Below are 20,615 nucleotides of genomic sequence, written 5' to 3'. Positions count from 1 at the left end.
TTCTCATGAGGCAGAGTTTACAAGGAAGAGTATCTACAGCCGAGCAGTGTTTTGTGATCCTACCATACCTAAAAACCCGACCATAAGTTCCCTACTTCTTAAGTTAAGCAAAAAAAAGACAAGAAACATATTGGCAGAACAGGAGTGAGAAGTGGGAAGTTGTGTCAGTGGGAAATTTTAAGACCTGACCAGTTTCAAACACCCTGGAAACATAACTAGCTTTTCTAGGCATTTGAGACAGGCACCACAGTTTTTGAGAACAGGAGATAAAGTAGGAGAAAGGGATTCTGTTAGAACTCCATCAGGAACACCTGACAGCACAAGGCCATCTTACCTCTGTTAGAACATCCATACAGAAACTGCTGTCAGTGTCACAATGTCAGAAAAGCTGGATTGGAGATATTTCATTAACCAGACAATAAAGGATCCCTATGGTACAAGGCAATACATGACAATGCTACAAGGGTCAGCCTGTGCCATCAAAACTGAACAGCTGCAGAAATTCATGTGTCCACAGAGGCAACTAAAGCTGGCAAAACAATTAACAATTCTGATGACATTCCAAATCAGAAAAAAAAATCCCAAAATACCTGAAGGTTTCCTTTTCTCTTAGTTACTGTTGTAAACTTCATGATCTCACACATTTTCTGGGAAATTGTCAAATATTCAGACTATCCAACTTTTTCAGTTTTCTTTCCAAACAAAAAGTGTATTCCTAAATTTAACTACTTATCCCTGAACCTTCAAGGATAGAAGGAAATATAACAGGAAGGAAAATGGAAATTGTCATGAGAAAGATCATAAGAGGTGACCTGAAACAGGAACTTGGACATCCTTACCCACAAGGACAATTCAAATCTTATATTCCAATATGATTATTTAAGCTCCTATTTTTTTTTCTGTCTAGACAAAACAGTAAAAATACCAGGAAGAAAATTAAATTACATTTTTTAGAGATTCAAAGACACAAAGTTTAATTTGATTCCTGACGAGAAATGATAAGGATTTCTCAGTTTCCATTTTATCTGAAGAAGTTCAATAAACCCATAGCAGAAACCAATCTAAAGGATAGCCATAAAAGTAGAAAAATAAAACTAAAATCCAAGAAAACTCAAGGCACCCAACTGGCAATCCAGACATGCATCTGATCATGTTGTACAAGTGCTGAAGTGACCTCACAAGCTGGGGTGTGTAGCTGGGCTTTTTGCAGCCACCAAGGACACACAGCAAGGCTGCAATCCTCTACAAATGGTGTCTGTTTAACTGAGCAGCAATAGTAGATTACAATTTCTGTCCAGAAGATGCCATAAAATGCAGTTCAAATTGCAGTTCACGTTCACTTGTCTCAGGGACACAATGAACACTGTTATTGACACAATGTTATTGACACACTTTGTCAATAACAAGCCACAGAAAAATGAGCAAAAAACTTGATTCTTTGTCTGATTCAGGAAGTATTTCTAAAATGGTATGTTGTGCTGAAAGAAAAGAGACCACAAATAGACACAATGATTGCATTTATATGTACATGTGAATCCATTGGTAAGCATCACTGTGATCCTCTCAAGCAGCCCAGCAATGGTGTCTCAGAGGTAATTGTACGATAATTACCCATAATTATCAGGTAATTATCGTACAATTATTTCAGATTGGAAAAAAATTAACTCCCTCTTCATATCTCTAAGTTTGACAATTCAGTGAGTGAATAATGTACTAAAAGTGATAAGTGATCTTTGAGACAAAGGCTTAATTTCTCATAGATTCAAAGCAAATAATGGCAGATGTTATTAAAAATTTTATCATTAAAATGCAATTTAATAAATAAATGCATAAAAACCGGAAACCTATTAAGCTGCAGAACTTTTACAAATGAAAGAGGGACAGCAAGTCTGCTGAATTTTAGCTCTATTCTAAAATTTAAAAGGGCTTGCACGGAATTTAGTAAGCTCTTACTATTTTTAGAAATGTCCCACACCAGATGTTTTTTTCATTCCTTATGTTGCAGGATACCACATTTATTTCCAGATCCTCCCAACCAATGCACTTACAACTCAGCCCCTGTAGAGATATTTGTACAATGCACATAGGGAAATTTGCATCCAGTCAAGGCAGCAGCATTTGGCTAATGACATCTTTTCTAAATCTTCAGTCATTGAGATCAAAACCATAATAATGACAGTTTTAAATCAGAGACAATTTGGCTTTCAGAATCTTTATCTGAGCCAAGACTTCACCTTGACATTCCCAGTGCTGGTCCTCCACTTGCTTCCCTGCAATGTCTCCCTAATGAAGTCTCCAGTAGTTTCCACAAGGCTGATTGTTTTTCAGCTCATTTCCTTACTTTCCTTGGCCAAATCCTTCTAAAGCAAACAATGTTTTAACAGCATTCACTTCTTACTTTCTAAAATTTTGCCAAACTGCTTAGGATGAAGTAGAAATTTCCTTCTGGCTTGAAGCAGAAGTAGGAGCATTTTCTAGCACCATTATTTTGTTCTCCAAGAACTATCTTGTCCTCACAGGAAGATGTGAAGTTGTATGAATTTTAACTTTCCCACTAGGCATTCCCAGCCTTCTCTTCAACAGAGGGAAGAACCCAAAACTTGAAACTTGAGTGAGAACCGTGCTATGGTACTACTGAAATTTGTTCTTGCAGGTTCTGTGGTGTTTATTCTTCACTAAAATACAGCTTCACCAGGTCCTTAACGCTTATTTAGCAGCCAGAAACAGCTGCAGATGTTAACTTTTGATCTCATCTGCTCTCAATCAATTCTTAAAATGAACGGCTGCATATACAGCTGGAGCTACACCAACTGCCATTCTTTCCAAGGACTAACGGACTTCTGTGCATCATGTTGCCTTCTGACAACATGGAAAAATGTCTTAGACTTTTTCAAGCAACTCCCACTTTTTCAGTGCACTGAATGTCTTATAAACAGATATTTAGAGATTCTTCTTTCCTAAAATTGCCTTTGGGAAATTCATAAAAGGCTCATTTGTCACTAGTAGAAATTACTGCAGTAAGAATGACAAAATTGAAAGATGCCAAATGATTCAATGTATCCACTACTAAAGTAAAAATGATGGACAGGAAAAGCCCACACTTAAGAAATAACATTTATTAACACCTTTAAAATAATGTGACAGTTGGGTAATTTGTCAGGAATGAGAACAAAGAAGAAACTAGAACTGTACTTTAGAGGTTCCTTCAAAGTCTCTCAGTATTGACACAGCTATGTAGAGGGAGATTAGTACCTCTAAAACTTTTTAATTTCTTCTGAACAAGTCATTATGACTATTTACCTTAAACTGAATCCTAAGCATGGTTTTACTTTGTTATTAACCATTTTTACATGGTTAGAAACCCATTTCCGTATTACAAAATAAAGCATCATGGCATTAGATGTCACTCCCAGTATTTCTCACTCTCATCTGAAAATCAGAAGTGGTGGTCATTCAGAAAGAAGAGGCAGGACACAAGCCAGCCTCTGCTGACATGGTGTAAGTGGAGATACTCCCCAATAGCCACACTGTGACAGCTGGATGCATTAGGGGTTTTCTTAATTTCACTACCACAGTGCTGCAGTCATTTTGCTTTGCTTTAGCTTTGTTCATTCCCTGAACCATAAAGCAGCTGAAGAAATATTTCTATTTCTCGTGTTGATCCTTCCTAATTATTGGTTTCTTTGGTAATGCACTGTTCATCACCAATAGCCAAGCATCCAACAAACATAACCCATTACAAGCATTGGTATATGCTCTGCCAGGGATCCTCAGGACAACACTAAGAGTTAACCTTGAAGTACTGAAGCACCACCTGAATACTCAAAATTTCCAAAAGGATGAGATGCAGTCACAGAGCAAATGACACTGTAACAACCTCATGTCATGAGCAGAGTACCTGTGAGCAATCCTCAATGGCATGGGCACCATGGACACATCACCTGTGTGTCACCTGGGCACCACGGACACATCACCTGTGTGTCACCTGGGCACCATGGACACATCACCTGTGTGTCACCTGGGCACCACGGACACATCACCTGTGTGTCACCTGGGCACCATGGACACATCACCTGTGTGTCACCTGGGCACCATGGACACATCACCTGTGTGTCACCTGGGCACCATGGACACATCACCTGTGTGTCACCTGGGCACCACGGACACATCACCTGTGTGTCACCTGGGCACCATGGACACATCACCTCCTTTCTTCAATTCCTCCACAGCACCAAGAGAATCTGTGCCTGAGGTTCTCACTATCAAAATATTTAAGGAAATGTTTAAAGAAATTGTCTTCAGTTTAATGCATTGGCTCCAACAAGATAATTCTGTCATTTCAGCAACACTCTTCCATTTAATGAGGAAATAAGAAAAGTTATTTATATAGTTAGTCTGTGTCCTTGTGCTTTTCTAGAGGATATTGGTTCATAGTTAACAACATCAAAACACTTGGTGCCCCTGGCTAGAATGCTTCACTATCACCTGCTCGTTCGAGCACTAAATAAATCTCAGTTTTCAAGTACTTACAAGCAAGAGTCCAGCACGTGTTTCAGACATTCTGCTCATGTACAGATGTTAATACATCCTCCACTCACCAAATGTTATCAAATGTGGCTTTGTTGTCTCTGCAGCAGTTACTTAAAGCTCATTTGAAATGTATAGTGAAATAACTACATTAATAGATCTTTCCTCAGAAGGGGTGATTTTAATGGTAGATCTGTTAACTCTTTGGGATCAAAATGCAGCATTTCCACATGCTTTTACCATTGCTTCTGTCATTTCAATTTCCAAGGTGCAAGGAGGCAATTTTATATTAAATACCAAGCCTCCTACTACATTATCATCTACCTGTGATATTAGTCAGCACCTTTTCAAAAACCAGTTTAAAAAAAAACCTTTTCATTTTGATTAAGAATTTGAATAACAAAAGGATTTGTCTTGAAGTCAAAAATGTTTGAGAATTTTTTCTCATCATCATGACATTTAGGGAAGAAATCTCATGAAATATGGAAGTAAACATTATGCTTCAGTCAAAAAGCAGTTATGGTTGGAGGATTAATTTATTGACTCCTAATTCACCTCATTCTCCTGTGATTGCCAAATAGGTAGGAGTGGAGATTTGTCAAAAACTTTTGTCTCTTGATAAAACCTCCCTCACAACCCACATGCTGGGAAAATAATACCTGTAACCCATGAAGAAACAGATCAACAGCTTCAGGCAATGACATACACAGGCAAACCTTTAATTTAATACTCTCTCATGCTTCACTTTCATGTGTCTCATTTAGCAGGGCTCTTTAAAGAGAAGCCATGTAGCTGCTGTCAGTGATATAATTGCTCTGCTGGTGCCCTTGGGTCCCTACACAGCAGTGAAGGATGATTGATCCCTGCTGCTCTCGTTTTGGCTGCCATGAACACCAAGTGATACTGAAGAAAAAATGGAGAAAGCTACAGATCAAGCAAGGACAGGGATCTGTGTCACATACCAGTCCCCTTCTGCCCACGGTCTCTCCACCATGCATTGAGTATTTGCTTTATGCTCCTGATGACTGCACAAGTGACCCAGCTCGGGACTCAGAGGCTCTGAGCAGCAGCTCAGTGAGCAGTGCCAGTAACTCACCTCCAGCAGCATGCCTCCAGGAAAGCTGGTAGCAAAATTCCATTTTGACATTTAACAGCATTTCTTTAGTTACTCAGCAGAGTCTCTTTTGTGTGCCAGGTCTCCCTTCCAGAAAGGCCAGGGAACTCTAATAATCAGCCTGTTTCCCTAAAATGGGTGCATCATCCATGGGCAGAACCTAACAGTGCTGTAACAAAATGCAAGATAATCTCACAGGCTGGGGGGAGTGGGAAGTGTTTTAAGAAGTGATACCACTTAAAGGCAACCACCAGGAGTTTACAAGAATTTCCATTCTTTTAATTAAAGATTTTATGAGTCTTGGAACACATTCCTGTGCCCTATTATACATCAGAGCACTTAAAAATTCAGTCTTATAAAATTGCCATAAAGAGATAGAAAAACCAAGGGCGTCTTTAGAAGAAAAACCTACTTATACAATGACTGTTATGATTTACAAAACAATTAGTGTGACTTATTTTACTTACTATATCTTTATTTCCTCCTTTTCTGTTGTTTGTAACTACCTTTCAATACATTCTAATATTAGCTACCTGCCTTCTAAATTCATCGCTCCATTAATATGCTCAGCATGTTTGGAACAAATATTAAAATCCTCAGAAAGGAGCTAAATTCACTGTGCCAGAAGAAAAAGCATTTACATTACAGTGATAAAAATACATCCACTAGAATTCAATTTTAAGAGAATTATTACTTCAAAAAGCAAAGGTGAAAAAAAATGAGTCAAATCAAAAGAGTGGATACTGATAATGAAATATTATTAGTAAAGCATTTTGTAAACTATTAGTTTCTAGGGAAAAAAGTATTTCCAGGTGTAAAATCCATGGTAAACTCATTTAAACATATGTCTATCTAATCAGCAATCCAACAAATTTTTGGAACTGCTTTCAAGAAAATGGTCTATGAACCATGTCTCAGAAACAAATTGGCTCATCCATCACACATAACCATTTCTGTGGTAATGACTTAATGAATTTAGCTTCACTATGCTAGGACTGAGCATGATGCTGTAATTACTGTGGGAATTACTGCAGCCTTCAATCCATCTTTTAGATGTTTATGGCATGGAACAAGAAGCTCAGCCTGAACCAGAGCCCAAAGCCAAACGACTTTGGATCTAGAGAACTCCTAGGGAAGTACCCTTACAGACTTTGGTCAGCGCACATCACTCTGCTGGGACTGCAGTCCTGTCTCTCCCACAAGAACAGGCAGGGATACATCAGACAGGAAGAACTAATACCATACAGAAATCCTGAGAATAAAATTGGAAGAACATTTATTCCCCCTAATCACATAGGGTAAAAGAACATGGTTGGAGTCATTTTGCTAGAATGTAATTAACTCTAAACTGAACGTTCTACTACACCAAGTTTACACCAGAGTTTTCAAAGTGAACCAGGGTTGTAGTACTAATACTGCAGTTGAGACAGACAATAAAGTTGGGGAGAATGAGGCAACAATGTCAGAGGTCAAATAAATGTGTACTGTGGTACTTACACCAATACATTCTTATACTTTGGCCGCGGCTATTTACTTGACAGGATTATTTTTCAACTGTCTCACTTTCAGATGTTTTACTGGTGATGTCAGCAGTTACTACCATATGTAAATTACCACCTCTTTTTTCTCATCAGGTAATTTTAAAGTAAATCCAAATAACTTTCTTTTATGTATGCTAAATAAATAAATGGTTCAATCCCTCCTTAGTTACCAATCCACAAATATTCTCAAACATTCTCACGCTTCATAAATAGAAGGGTTAAGGGTGATGTTTTATGGGAAAGTAGCAGTCAAGGTGATGTATCAATTTCTCAGGAGAATCAATAGAAACCCTATTAACCTTGGCCAGCAGATGGAAACACTCAGGTACAGAGATGAGGTATTATTTTTGCCTGTATGGCAGTGGGAGAAATGATGTTTTCTTATATGCTGGCCCTGTGGAAGTCAGAGCTGGAAATGCTTGTTTTATTGGGCCCCATCATGAGCCCCCTGCCCATGACTGAAGGTGTGGCATCAGCTCAACTCCATCCTGGAGACTGAGCAGACACAACTTAACTAGTTCATCTCCTGGCCATACAGAGCTTCTTTGAGACAGTGCTCAGCTATAAAACCATTCATGTGCTAGAAAGGATGATTTTCAAGCATATGTAAAAGTTGCTCTTACTGATAATGTTTTGAGCCTCTGAATTGTATTTTACCTATGTGGTCCAGGAACCTTTAAGTAACAGCTCTGTAACAGCACAACCTCACAGGACTATCATAAGGATAAAAAAACTGAAGATGACAAAATCCACAGATACAACAGTCATTGTGGCCAGTCCAGTATGGCTGGTAGGCTACAGCTGAATGCAATAAATAAAGACCACCAACAGTCATGCAGGATAAGCACTGCCATGTTTGTTCTCTATGCTGCCCTTTCACAGAATTGGCCAAAATCACATCAGCTGCTGCAGATGTGACCTGCTGGGGAGCTCCCTGCCTCTTCACAAGAGCAGCAGCTCTGACCACAGAACATGGGGAGATTCAGCTGAATAAGGTCAGAAATTTTACTGCAGTAAGCCTCAGGAAAGAGAGCTCCTCCTTGACAAGAGAACAGTCAGTCAAGAGTGTCAAAAGGACCATGACCTCAAGGTGTTTGGGGTCTTTTGTGGTTTGATTTTTGGGTTTTTTTTTTGTATTCTTCCTTCTTGCATGAGCAAGATCAACAAGGGAGAGCTCCATTCATATCGTACCACATGGAAATAAGTACCAACACCGAGTTGGACACTGAGTTGTTCAGTGGGATGAACACTGAGTTATTTCTTGCAATGGGTTGCATTTGTGCAGTGGGGATTGTGACACCTGACCCTGTTCAGTGAATGATCTTTTAAAATGCTGCTAAGTTTGCTTTGCCTCTGTGGTTCCTGTGGACAAGCTACACACACTAGAGAGGCCAAGCAGTGTGGAGGTGCAAATGAGCAGGAGAAATGGCAATCAGCTCCCCCTGCACTCCTGTCTGTTTATTCCTGGTCTTGCAACGTGGGACACTGTGTGGAACAACTGCTCCATTTGTTGGCCCACAAGGCACAGATGAGAACCAGCAGTGTCTGCAGCACACCAAGAATCTCACTCAGAGTTGCTCAGGCTCCCTTTACTCATTTCAGAGGGTGGAGTGTGACTTTTTCACCCTCTTTATGCCCGAATTCCAAAGGGAAGCATTTCACATCTGTGAAATTTATTTATAATAAAAATATATTAAAACAACTCTTAAGGACACTGTTTAGTATCTTCTACACTTCATGCTGCACTACTTTATGAAGAAAGCTGAACAGCATCTAGTATTCAATACTCTGAAGCTGAACAGTATCTACTATTTAAACAAACCTTTTGCTTCCATAAACAGCCTGATTAATGTGGCAAAACATGCTGTTATCTGAACTACTACTACTCAAGGACTGAAAATAATTAGGTATCTTCAAACCTGCTCCTGTTCACTTAAACATGCTGAAGGTTCTTTGTTAAGTCATATATTATGTATTTTGATGATTAGTCAGATTATGATTACTTATCACATTAAAATACAGATCGAATCAACACAGAAGTTATATGCGAGGCTTCCTTCCCATTGTCTACATATTTTGTCAGCTAGACCAATGTTTTTTTAAAAGCTAATAGAAAACAATTTAAACCAAACTCAGAATGGTACAATTTGGGTTTGCTTTATTGCTGAGAAGGCCAGGCTGGTGACTTTGGAAAATTTTTACAGCTTCACTGACACCTGTACTGAGGCAGATGGGGCTAACAGTATTGATTTATGGTCAATTTGTATGGGATTGAAGAAGCTACTAAAATGGGAAAATTCAGTTGAATCAACTAAAATCCCAAGGCATGTGAAATTCTCAAATGCAAATATCTGACAAGTACTCTGAGAAAACAGAGATTAAAAGGCTACCTGCTTTTGAGTGAAGAATAATGACAGACTTAGGAATACCTGAAAATACAGGGATGGGCTATTCCTCAGGAAAACTCCCTGCTTGCGCAAAGATTTCTCAAACCCAATGTATCTAGTCACACCAATGATTTTCCTGCTGGAGCTGATTCCAAATCACCAGATGACAGAAGTGAGAAGGAGGGAAGCTTGATTAAGCATTGTTTTGCAAGGAGTACAGTGTGTTCATTTGCACACACACACAAGCTCTGGGCTTGGCCATATAAATGTGGTGCAAGTTGCAAATCTATATAACCTTATTTCCTTGCTGGATGGAAAAGTGATGCAATGTAGTTTCACTGACTTCATGCCAAGTCATGCCTTAAATCAACAACAAATAAAAAGCAGAACATAATCATACACACATTAGAACAAGTGTTAGGGGTTCCTATTATATGGGAAAAAAACATACTACTTGAATGTTTGTTATTTTCTCTTTCTTGAACAGATAAAGTTCTGCAGCATTAAAATACAGGCAAAACAAGCTGGCAAGAAAAGCAACTTCCCATTGACTTCATAATCTATCAAAACCTGACATTTTTATGAGCAGAACTTTTAAAAATACATGCTTATAAATCAATTAAAATATTCAGAGATATATACAAAACAGTTCAAAGGAACACAAAACGACAATTCAGGTTCCTTTAAAAAATGGCTTTTCACTTATTTTCTCTGTCTTCAATTCACTGTCAACCACAGGAAAAATCTTTACTGAGTAATTTCCTAGAGAAATAATATTTATGCAGCCAACGTTCTGCAGCTGGAGCAGGGAAATGCACAAGATTATCGGGTGGTCTCTTACAATACAGGACAAATAAATATTATATTAATAACAGTAGACACAGTATATTTTTATTATGAAATTTCAAAAATTAGGCATATGAACATAATAAAGGAGAAAATTTCTCACTACTTATGCTGAAATCTATAACCTAAAATTCACTGATAAAGTAACAGTCCAATTTTTTATATCCTGCTGTATTAGCTGAAAAACTAAGAAAAACAGTCCAGTTTAAAGTACTTGGCATATGGATCACAGTGCTAAAACATTCCACATTGCACTTTTACAGCAGAAATTAATTTCCAGGTAAGAGCACAGCATTGCTTTTATTTTACTTGCTAACGGGGATAATTGGCAGGCAGCACCGCTCTGCTCTAGATTTGCTCTTTATATGGATCTCTGAAGACCACATGTGCATGCAGTGGTGACAGAAATATTTTCCATACGAGCCACCACAGATTTTAAGGTCCCTCAGTCTGAACAAGGTGAGTCCATCTATCATTTTCTGTGCTCCATAACAATCAACCAGGAAGTTAAAAACTTCTGTGACAACTAGAGGGCAATGATCAGCTTCCAGTTGCTCTGATCATCAAACCATTTAAATTTGTTGAGACACTGCTGAAAACCTTTCCCTGCTTTAACTAGATCAAAGGCAGCACAAGATTTCACTAAGAGACATTTTCTTGAAACAAAACTGTTACAGATTCTCTTACTAAAACACCCTGAAAGCAAAATAAAGTTTATTTCTAGACACGTGAGCTACAGAGAGTGTCAACCACACAGTGCTGGACAAGGTGTTTTTTCCAGTTCACTTCCACCTTTACCAGGGAAAGTAATTGATCTGGACTTCATTAGGCTACTATTAAGTTATGACAGCACCAATAAAGATTTAAAGCAGAATCACTGTTTTCAGAAGATTTACTTAAGGAATGCATACTTATGGAACAAAATTATCCAATGATTTGTTTAAAATGCACAGCTACACATCCCATTTCAGGTAGAGCGAGGGAGAATGAGTATCAAATGTGTTTTCTGCAAGTAATTTCATTAGATGGAATATTTTATATCAAATAGTACCATGCCTGCTAAGTTATTTCCTAAATGGCAAAAGAGTAGCTGAAAATTTCTGCTTTGGTATGAAATAAGTACTTGATGACAAACTGCTCTGATGAGGACAAAAATCTGGAAAATGGCTCTTCATAAATCAAGCAGCAACTTTTTAAAGCATATAAAGAGCTGTTCTATTCCACTGTTGAAGATTTAGGAATTAGGAATATTAGGAACACATAAAGTCCTTCTTTGATTATACAAGACAGAGTTTTTTAAAAATCAAGTTCTTTCTGCCCTGCCCCAGACTAAACATTACATATATTTGCACAAAAAGAATGTTATTAAAGTAATGAAGCCTGGAGTTTTTACATGCTCACATCCCCAAAATGTATCCTGTGCAAAAACTTTTTCACTAGCATACATTTTTGCAGAAAATATGAACAAAACAATACCATCTACTGCTGCAGAGTATCATATTTCTCTGTATGTTAGTATAGAAAAATTCACAAATAAGTCATTTCTCATAGAAAGCGTACTGTATATCAAATCCAGAGAAGCTGAGTTTCAAACTATTCTCCTCGAGTACCTTTTTGGCTTTTGCAAAGAAAAAAAAAAAAAAACCAAAGCAAAAAAGCAAACAAAAATCCCCCGAACAAAACAAACCCCCAAAACTAAACCAAAGCAAAAGCTTTTTACACAACACAAACAACACAATTCTAAAATGTCTAACAGCATAAAAATCATTCACAGTCCATCTTAAGAGATACGAAGGAAACGCAACTGTGACAAGACGATTTTTGACAAGACATTGTACTTTGCTTACCTCACCCCCAGGTCTTGCTAACATTGCTGTTTGAAAGCAGAGCAACGTTAGTATCAGGTAGCTGACAAACATTATTACCCAAAGTTAGAGCTACCCTGGAGGAGCAAACCCTGTGCCAAGTACTAACAGCTAGCAGATGCACTTGTGTCTCAGGATCACAGCCCTGAGCTCTTGGAGGTACGAGTCCGTCTCCCTCTCCCCCTTTCTCTCGCACTCACGGTCCGACCAGGAGCTTTGCTCTCAGCCACTGCTCTGAAGACAACTGGTAAGTTGATCTCTTCATGTAATGACTTCTCCCTGCTGGGGGAGGGGGCTCGGCCAGCACTGAGCTGGGGGGCTGCAGTCAGTACGAAGCGAAGAAGGGGAGGGACAGAAATGGTCACTGCCAAGTTCTGCATCTGCTGTGATTCATGGAACAAGCTAAACGGTAACCTTTAATGCACGAGGAGCTTTGGCAAAGCGTTATTGACTTAGGCAGGCATGATTGGAGAAACAGGCTAAAGCTGCTGCAGGAGATGCCTGTTGATGGTTAGACGGCATGTGCTACTTAAAGGTACAGCACCTCCTTTTATTAACAAGTTTATAATACATAGAGCACAGCTTAAAACCTGACCGGGAAGCAACCTACGGTTTTACAGTCAGCCCTACACCAGCACAGTCCTGCAACCCGAAGGGCCTGATCCTGCCTCATCAGTCAGAACCTGCTGCCTCTCATCCCTGGCCCCAGGGCAACAGCCCAGGGAAACCCAGGTACCCCAACTGCTGTCCCAACTGCTTCCTGAAATGGACTCCTTCCTTTAGAACAATCCTGAGCAGGATATGGATGTTGTCTCTCTTTCATTTGTATATTACAGCTGAAGAAAAGAAATTTTGATTTATAACGATTCAACCCATCAAATAACCTGCTTTGACTAAGCAGGCAAAAGTGCAAGTCTTTCTTAAAGTTCCAACTCCTGAAGTCAAAAAACCACACTATATTCTCATCTTTCATGTAAATACATAGTTCTTATCCATATGGTTCCAGGGGATATCTCAAAATACGACCCAAGAATAACCTGGTCTCGTATGTCAGACAGTAAACCACATGAACTCACAATACAGGTACTTGAAAATATCTCAACATTTTAGGAGGCAGGAAGTAAAAATGTTGGTGAAATTGAGAAGAACACCATTACTAAGTATTATATTTCTTTTTGTAATTTGGTGAGCTTTGTATACACAGCTGAGTATGTCAGACTCCTCAGGCTATTTTTAAACTAGCTTTACCAACCTGCCTTTTCCTCTCCTATCATAGGTGAAAGATAAAATAGTCTTCCTCAGAACTGCAATTAAATACAGTCAAACTCCCAAAGCTGTAGAGAAAATTAGCATTCACACTGCTGCTGAAAGTCCAGCTTCTGTTCTATTTGCATTTGGATATCTGGTTCTCCAGCAAGGCAAAATCTGACCTCTATTAATTAGACATCATTGTCACTGTACATTTTCCCTCCCAGTTCTTTCCTTTTACAAACTGCCACTATTGCCCATAAAGATCCCACCTTCTCCTGCCTAACCTGTCTTGCAATGCTGTGTTTGTTCAGCACCTCCAGAAAAGCCTGCCCATTTTTGCCTCCCAAATCAGCAGCCCACCTTTCACCTCTTCTTCCCCTTTTGGCACTCAGCAGTGCAGTGCTGTGTATCAATGTTTCTTTCACCTCTTCTTGCCCTTCTGATCCCCAGCCTTGCAGTGCTGTGCTCCTGGCAGCACCCCTGCAGTACCTGTGAGCATCGTGCCCAGCGAGGGCACGCAGGGAGGAGGGAGGCCCTGTAATGCTGCCCAGGACTGGGGGTCTCAGTGTCACAGGAACCCTCTTGAGGGGACTCCCCTTGGGGGAGCAGTACAAGCTGCAGAACACTTAAGGAGCCAGAATGAGAGTTTCAGGATGGACCTCAAGAGTGGTTCTCAAAAATGATCTGAATGATCACAGGCTGGGGACTCTTAAGAATGGGGACTGACAGCCCAAATCTGCAGCTTCTGAAAACTTGACTCTGTAACCTTAATGGTACTTTCTGACAAAAATCACTGAGAACTCTCCATTACTATGTTCTCACAAATACAACAGCTCCCTTCAAGACCTACAGTAAAGAAGTATTTTCTCCCCTTTTAAGGCAAGCTGAAGGTTTGCAGATTATACCATGGTGCTGACAGCTAAATGCAGAGCTGCCATTACAGGTACTTTGTACACTGGTTGCCTATGGCAAAGTGTTCAGACTAAAAATGTAAAGCCAAATAAACTTAAGGAAATTTTCCATCAAAACCCTGTCAGGAAGCCAATCTGTCCTTCCATATTTTTTTGAAATATCTAGATGTACCACAAAAGGAAAAAGGATAGTGAGCAAACTGCCAACTAAACTGGAGTTCAAAACACTTCCAACAGAAGAGCTGCAACTATGATACTCTGAAAATAAGATTTAGTGCTTGAAAAAGTTTTAAAAGAACTTTTAAACACCATTTCAGACTGCAGTGTGTAACAGAAGCTCCAGTGATGAAAGCTCCTTTATGCAGATTGACTACTGCTTCCATAAAATTAAACTCTGTCTTGTTTTGCTGTTCTTCACAAAGTGAACTACTTTTTCTGAATAAATATATAGAACAGACACAGTATTGCCAATCTTCTTTAGAGGCAGGCAGAAAAGCAAATCTAAGGAAATGAAGAGTACCTGTGATTTTAGTCTCCTCTCTGCCGATCATTCCACAGAGCAGTGTATTTTCTGCAAATAATGAACAATCTTACTGAAGTCTAACTGAATATTACTAGGATGAGTTTCTGAGCACAGAAAGCTGTGCTACATTCCCATTTAATAAGTCATGTAACTAATTCTTTCCATATGCATTTAATTTTTCCTCTATGAAAATACAGGCAGAATTCCCTGAATTTCAGAAGCTGGTGCTCTGTTCTCCATGTTAAGACAAGAGATCTGTTCATACCTGCTCCTGTGGCTCCAAGCTTTATCCCAGTGAACTGGATGGAACTGTGCTGGTTCATAGGCACAGCCTTTCTCTGCAGCACAGAGCAACTTGAAACTTAACACTGTGCCCAACTTGCACTGCTGCAACCTCGAGCAGAACTTCTCTGCAAACCTCAACAATCACTACACTGGAGTTACAAAAGCACTGGGGCAATAGGAAAAATCAGTTTATGACTGATGAGCTATTTCAGATATGAAGTTGGCAACAGCAGATAGAGAAACCAAAATACCTTACAGCAGTTAAATGGAAGAAATGTCAGTAATTTCAACATAAAAATGCCACTACTTTTACTTAGAAACATAGCAAAAATAACAGCATAACTATTTTAAGTATATAATTGAGATAGAAACTCCAACATTATACTTTAAAACAAAGAAAAACAAAAACCAAAACCAGAAAAAGCCATCACAATATTTTGGGAGAACGTTTCTATCTCTTATTCTTGGAAATAAAATACACAAAACAAAAAAAGGAAAAAGGACCTTTGGATAGTACAGTTCTTATTAAGAAAGTACTGACATTCATCTGTGAAAAAATTAGCTGTCAGTCTCAAAGGGTTTGTAAATATCAATTAGTTTATGAAGTTTGCTTACTACCTTCCTCCTGAGGCAATTGCACCTGAATTTCAAAGAGGACAAGTTTGTTAAACTTATCAAAAGTATCACAGCTACTGCTTTCTGCTAAATTAGTTTAGAAAGTTGACCAAATTTCTAATGTAAAAGTAATAATAGACAAAACATGAGTCAAAACAAACTTTTTAAAGACTTCCTTTCTACTTCCTACAGCCTCAATGTTTGTAGAGTTTAACTCTCAAATTCTTAAAGCAAGATAACATGGAGGATGACTACATATTTCAGGCTGAGTTACTTTAGAACAAGACATTGACAATTTCTGTGCATTTTGCATAGAAGTGAAAATAATTACTCTAATTCATGTTTTGTCACTACAGGTACAACATCAATGCCACTGAATCAACTTAGTTGAAACACCTAAAGCAAAGAACTATTTAAAAGTAAGATGAAGGCCAAAACAAATTTACTGCTCCAGCATAATCAACAGGTCCTTTAACTGTTTCTTAAAACAAGTATTTAAAATAGCATTCATTTGCTTTGGACAGACACCATCTTCCAGGAATCACTAACAGGAAAAGCAATAGACACTGCATATTCTACTACTATTTAAGAAAAGTTGTTAGGTTTTTATTTCAGTGTTCCATGTAAAAATTTAACAGAGGAGGAAAAAAGCTGAATATACAAGAAATTTAGTACAAATTACATTATCAAGTGGAAAATCTAGTGTGCTTTGGTTTTATTTTAATTGGTCATTTTTTCCAACTGGTGATCTACAGGTTATTTTAAAAAAAGAAGGAAAGGAGAAAATTTTTACGTTGATGAAGTCATGTGTAAAGATGGCTGCCATATTTATAGCTGTCAGATAGGCATTTCCAATCATTACCTCACTTCATTTTTTCCAAGAAGCATTCCTTTCTGAATTAATTATTCAGATGTATTAAGGTTAAAATAAATTACCACTGTGCTTTAGCCTGAACTACTGAAAGACACTGGCCATAACATTTTACTCAAAATTCCCTCTATGAGGTTATTTTCTTTTAATTTTATTTTTAAAATAATGTTTGTGTTAAATTAAACACTTGAATTAAAGAAGTCTCTTGCCACATTATGTGTGTCTGAGCAGACAGGTGATTTTGACTGCAGAAAGAATGCATTTTCCTTAGAAAAAAACCAGTGTACTTGAGATGGATGGAGACAGAAAAATGCCTTTCCCTACCCTACCTTCTTGGATTCAGGAAATACTGCAGCTGAAGCACTGAGGGATTTCTTTACCCCCATGAAGGCAAATACATCACCTCCCCTGCTTTCTGCATGTCACTGGCAGACAGGGATCTGATGAAAAAGGGCAAGAGATTCTCTCCTATCATCTGCCTCGTACAGCTAAAGCAGTTCTTGTTATTGCAGTTCTTTTGCAAGAGCCATGATCACAATGAATCTGGATTTCAGCAGAGGAAATCACAATAGCTACAAGAAGGACCAAGGAGTACTTGGACTTTTATAGAAGCCATTGAACAGAACCAAACACACACAGCCTGGGGAGGAACACAAAGGGTGAGCTATGACTGCAGCCTGAGGGTTAAGTACATGGAGCCCTGTGAAGGGAAGCCCAGACGTGGAGCACCTTGGAGGAAACAAATTCCAGAGCCTCACACATATTCCACTGCACCTCAGCATTCCTTCTTGGTTTTAACTCCATTTAGTATGTGAAATACTACCACTTTCCCAAGTAACTCACAGCTTTTATTTGCACCATTTTGTTCAATTCTTTTGTTAGGAAAGCAGCTGACACACAATTTCTTGTACAAAGAAGCATTTAAGGGGATTGCTATGTCCCTAAAACTGAAATATTGTTTGTTACCAGAATACTCCACTGCATGGAGCAGCATGTCTCCTGCTGCTACCTTACATAATGAAGCTAGAGATTTCCTTCTCAATCTGTATGTCTAATAATTTTTTGATCCCACTGTACAGTTATGGAAAAGACAAAGGGTTGCTGTGCAAAAAAGCTCTTTTTTAAAGAGTTTGTAATCAATTATTCCATATAGTCACTTTGTGTCCTGCCTAATACTTTAGTTGGTTAACTACTGTCCAACTTAAGAGAAAAGAGAAAACTAACCAGGTAGGATTGTGAATGTGATAGTAATTTTCAGTTTTGCTAGGAAACATTCCTGAAATGCTTTCAGAGGAAGAAGCCCTGGTAGAACATGTTTTCTTGCATATACATTCCCTGACCAGTTATTTCCTACATTGGAAAAATCTCAAAGCACTAATGATATTCTTTGAGATGGAAGAAAACAGAACTTTGAAGATCAGTGTGAGTCCTTCCCAGGAGCAGCACATGCTAGGCCAATATGCAGATAGGAACTGTGTAAAAAATTATGGTCAAATCTACTTTTGCAAGAAATTAGCATCCACCTTCTGCCAGCTGAAGACAAAGACAAAGCTCTGCAAAAGCTGGCCGATATTTTTCATGCTTAGTACTTTACTAAGGCAATAAAACAGTATCAGCCACCTTCAAAAACTGTCAGGGAGCAGTGACAGAGTGACAGGGGCTCCCTAAAGGGATGGGGAGCCAGGTGTCAAGCTCCAACAAGGGCAGCAAGGCAGGTGCTTTCCCTGCCAGGATTCCGTGCCACTGCCACCATAAGTCAGAGAAGGGCAGATCCAGGGGGGGCAGATCCAGGGGGGCAGATCCAGGGTCAGACAAGTCTGTAGTGCCAGGGCAGGCCCAAGGCCAAGCCAAGCAGCCAGTCCTTGGAGCAGGGTGCAGACTGGCAGCATCCTGGCCAGGGGCACACAGGGCTGAGGCTGAGCCTCCAAAGCAGCTCCAACTGGGACTGGAGGCCCAGGGCTGAATTTCAGTGTGGTTAGTGAGGTAGCCTGTGTGTGCACCAGGCTGAGGCTGGTCAGAGCTGTTCTATTCAGAGCCCTGAACATCTGTGATAGGCCAAAATTCACTTTTCTAACCCTGTGTATGGAGGGCCAGCAGTAGCAGAAATCTACCAAGCAAAAGGAAGAAGGTAGGAGATTGTATCTGGCAGCAGATAAACAGTCTTGAAACAGAGGTAACCTCCTAAGGAGTCAGTACTGCACTTATCACACAGACTAATTAGGGGACAGGACTAGAGCAGCATTCCATGGAACAAAAGAAAGTCAACATCCCAGCAGGAGTCATACAGCTGGAGAACCAGAGCCAAGGACAATCCTACAGCACAGGCACCTCTGTTCTCTGATGTCACAGAGGTACTAAATCACAGATTAACAGCCAAAGGATGAATAGAAAGAATCTTGAAAGACTTGTATCATGATCCATTGTATTTTCTATAGTTTATAGGAATACCAAGCTTCCACCCGCTTCTGACAGGACAAAAAAGGAAAAATAGCTGTTTTGTTACCAAAAAAAATGTACATGTTTGACTGAAAACTTGGGATTTGACTGCAATGCTGGTCAAAATGCACTGGATGCACACTCACCCAGAATCCAAATACAGGAAGAAAGAGGAGGAAGGTTTCCAAAGTAATTTCACTACACATCCCAAGTTACCTGAAGTGAGCAGAGAGAACTAATCTCATAGTACTGTAGCCTACCCTTTGGGCAGCAAGCACATCTCTACTTTTCCCATCTAAGTACTAAACTCCTGAGTCAAAGATGCAGTTATTCCTCCCCAAAAATCTCTCCATATTCTGTTTGATTCCATCTTCCCAGTTCACCATCTCTACCAACAGGACTGTCAGGTCTCAGCATACTGGAGCCTCTTATGCATTGCAAATTAAAAGAATTAACACCAGCCTGGGTCAAAATCTACCCTGTTAGTAGACTAAAGGCTCATTTTTCATCGCTGGGGGTCCAGGCCAGGTCAAAACCACAGAGCACCAGCAGATCAGTTACACTGCTGCTGCAAATTAGGTACAAATTAGAAGCATAGCTGCAGTGCTAGAACAAGGCTTCTCTTTCTCTGCAGATCTATAATGTATAAAAATGAACAACTCTTTCTAAAGAAATAGAAACTCTGCATTTTATTGCCTAGATAAAACAAAATTCTGGGGAATCTGGTAGTTTATACAGTAGATTTTTTTAATAGTTTATCTTATAAATGTGCTTGCTTTCAAAGTAATCCTATTAAACACATGCTGCCCGTTAGAACCAAGTGAACTTTCAGTGTATGTGGAGTCTTCTGGCTATCTGGACAGTGCTCCCACACGATTAAAATCTTGGGAGGCACACAGCTAGAGCAGACTTCATTCCATTTTTCTAGGTGTCTTTCAAATACACATTTCTGAAAATGACCAATTCTGCATGGCTGATTTCTGCTACACAGGAAATTGGAACCATATAGCTACAGATTATGTTAAATCTTGAGCTAAATGGCATGTGCATGAATTCTGAAAATTCATGTGCAGCTCAAACTAGATAAGAAGCATCTTAAAATAATTATGCATCCTTGTGTCTCAAATATTTCATTTACTACTGGATTAGGAACTCACAAAACTGATAAATACTTGAATAAATAGCTGATGGGGCTCTGAGTACCCAGAGCACATCCAGTGTAATTTAACTTGAAATTTCCCTTCCTGAATCCACCAACTGAAACAAGTTCAGTACTGTCAAATTTTCTCATGGGACAAACAACTTGTCTAAATTCAGGCAAATTCACTTCTCTACTATATAAGGAGGAGAGTCAAGCTCAAAATGACTGCATGAAATTGTTGGGTACTCTGAAAACTTTTCTTAAGTCACTCAGCATGCAATTTTTTTTTGTCAGCAGTTATA

The 20,615-nt window shown here is 39.1% G+C and overlaps 1 protein-coding gene across 2 annotated transcripts in view; it reads right to left on the bottom strand.

Moving 5' to 3' along the window:
- The window catches only part of THSD4 (thrombospondin type 1 domain containing 4), a 212,098-nt gene that overhangs the window by 76,039 nt on the left and 115,444 nt on the right, over nt 1-20,615 (bottom strand). Inside the window, exon 1 of one of the 2 annotated variants that reach the window (XM_066558882.1) lies at nt 12,263-12,334. The exons of the other annotated variant lie outside the window; for it this stretch is intronic. Coding sequence (XP_066414979.1) covers nt 12,263-12,334 — 72 coding nt within the window. Of the gene's footprint in view, nt 1-12,262; nt 12,335-20,615 lie in introns of those variants that run through there. 2 annotated transcript variants of the gene reach the window in all.

Source organism: Molothrus aeneus, chromosome 13, assembly GCF_037042795.1.
Source record: "Molothrus aeneus isolate 106 chromosome 13, BPBGC_Maene_1.0, whole genome shotgun sequence".
Taxonomy (NCBI): domain Eukaryota; kingdom Metazoa; phylum Chordata; class Aves; order Passeriformes; family Icteridae; genus Molothrus; species Molothrus aeneus.
This window is presented reverse-complemented; position numbering and strand designations above follow the sequence as displayed.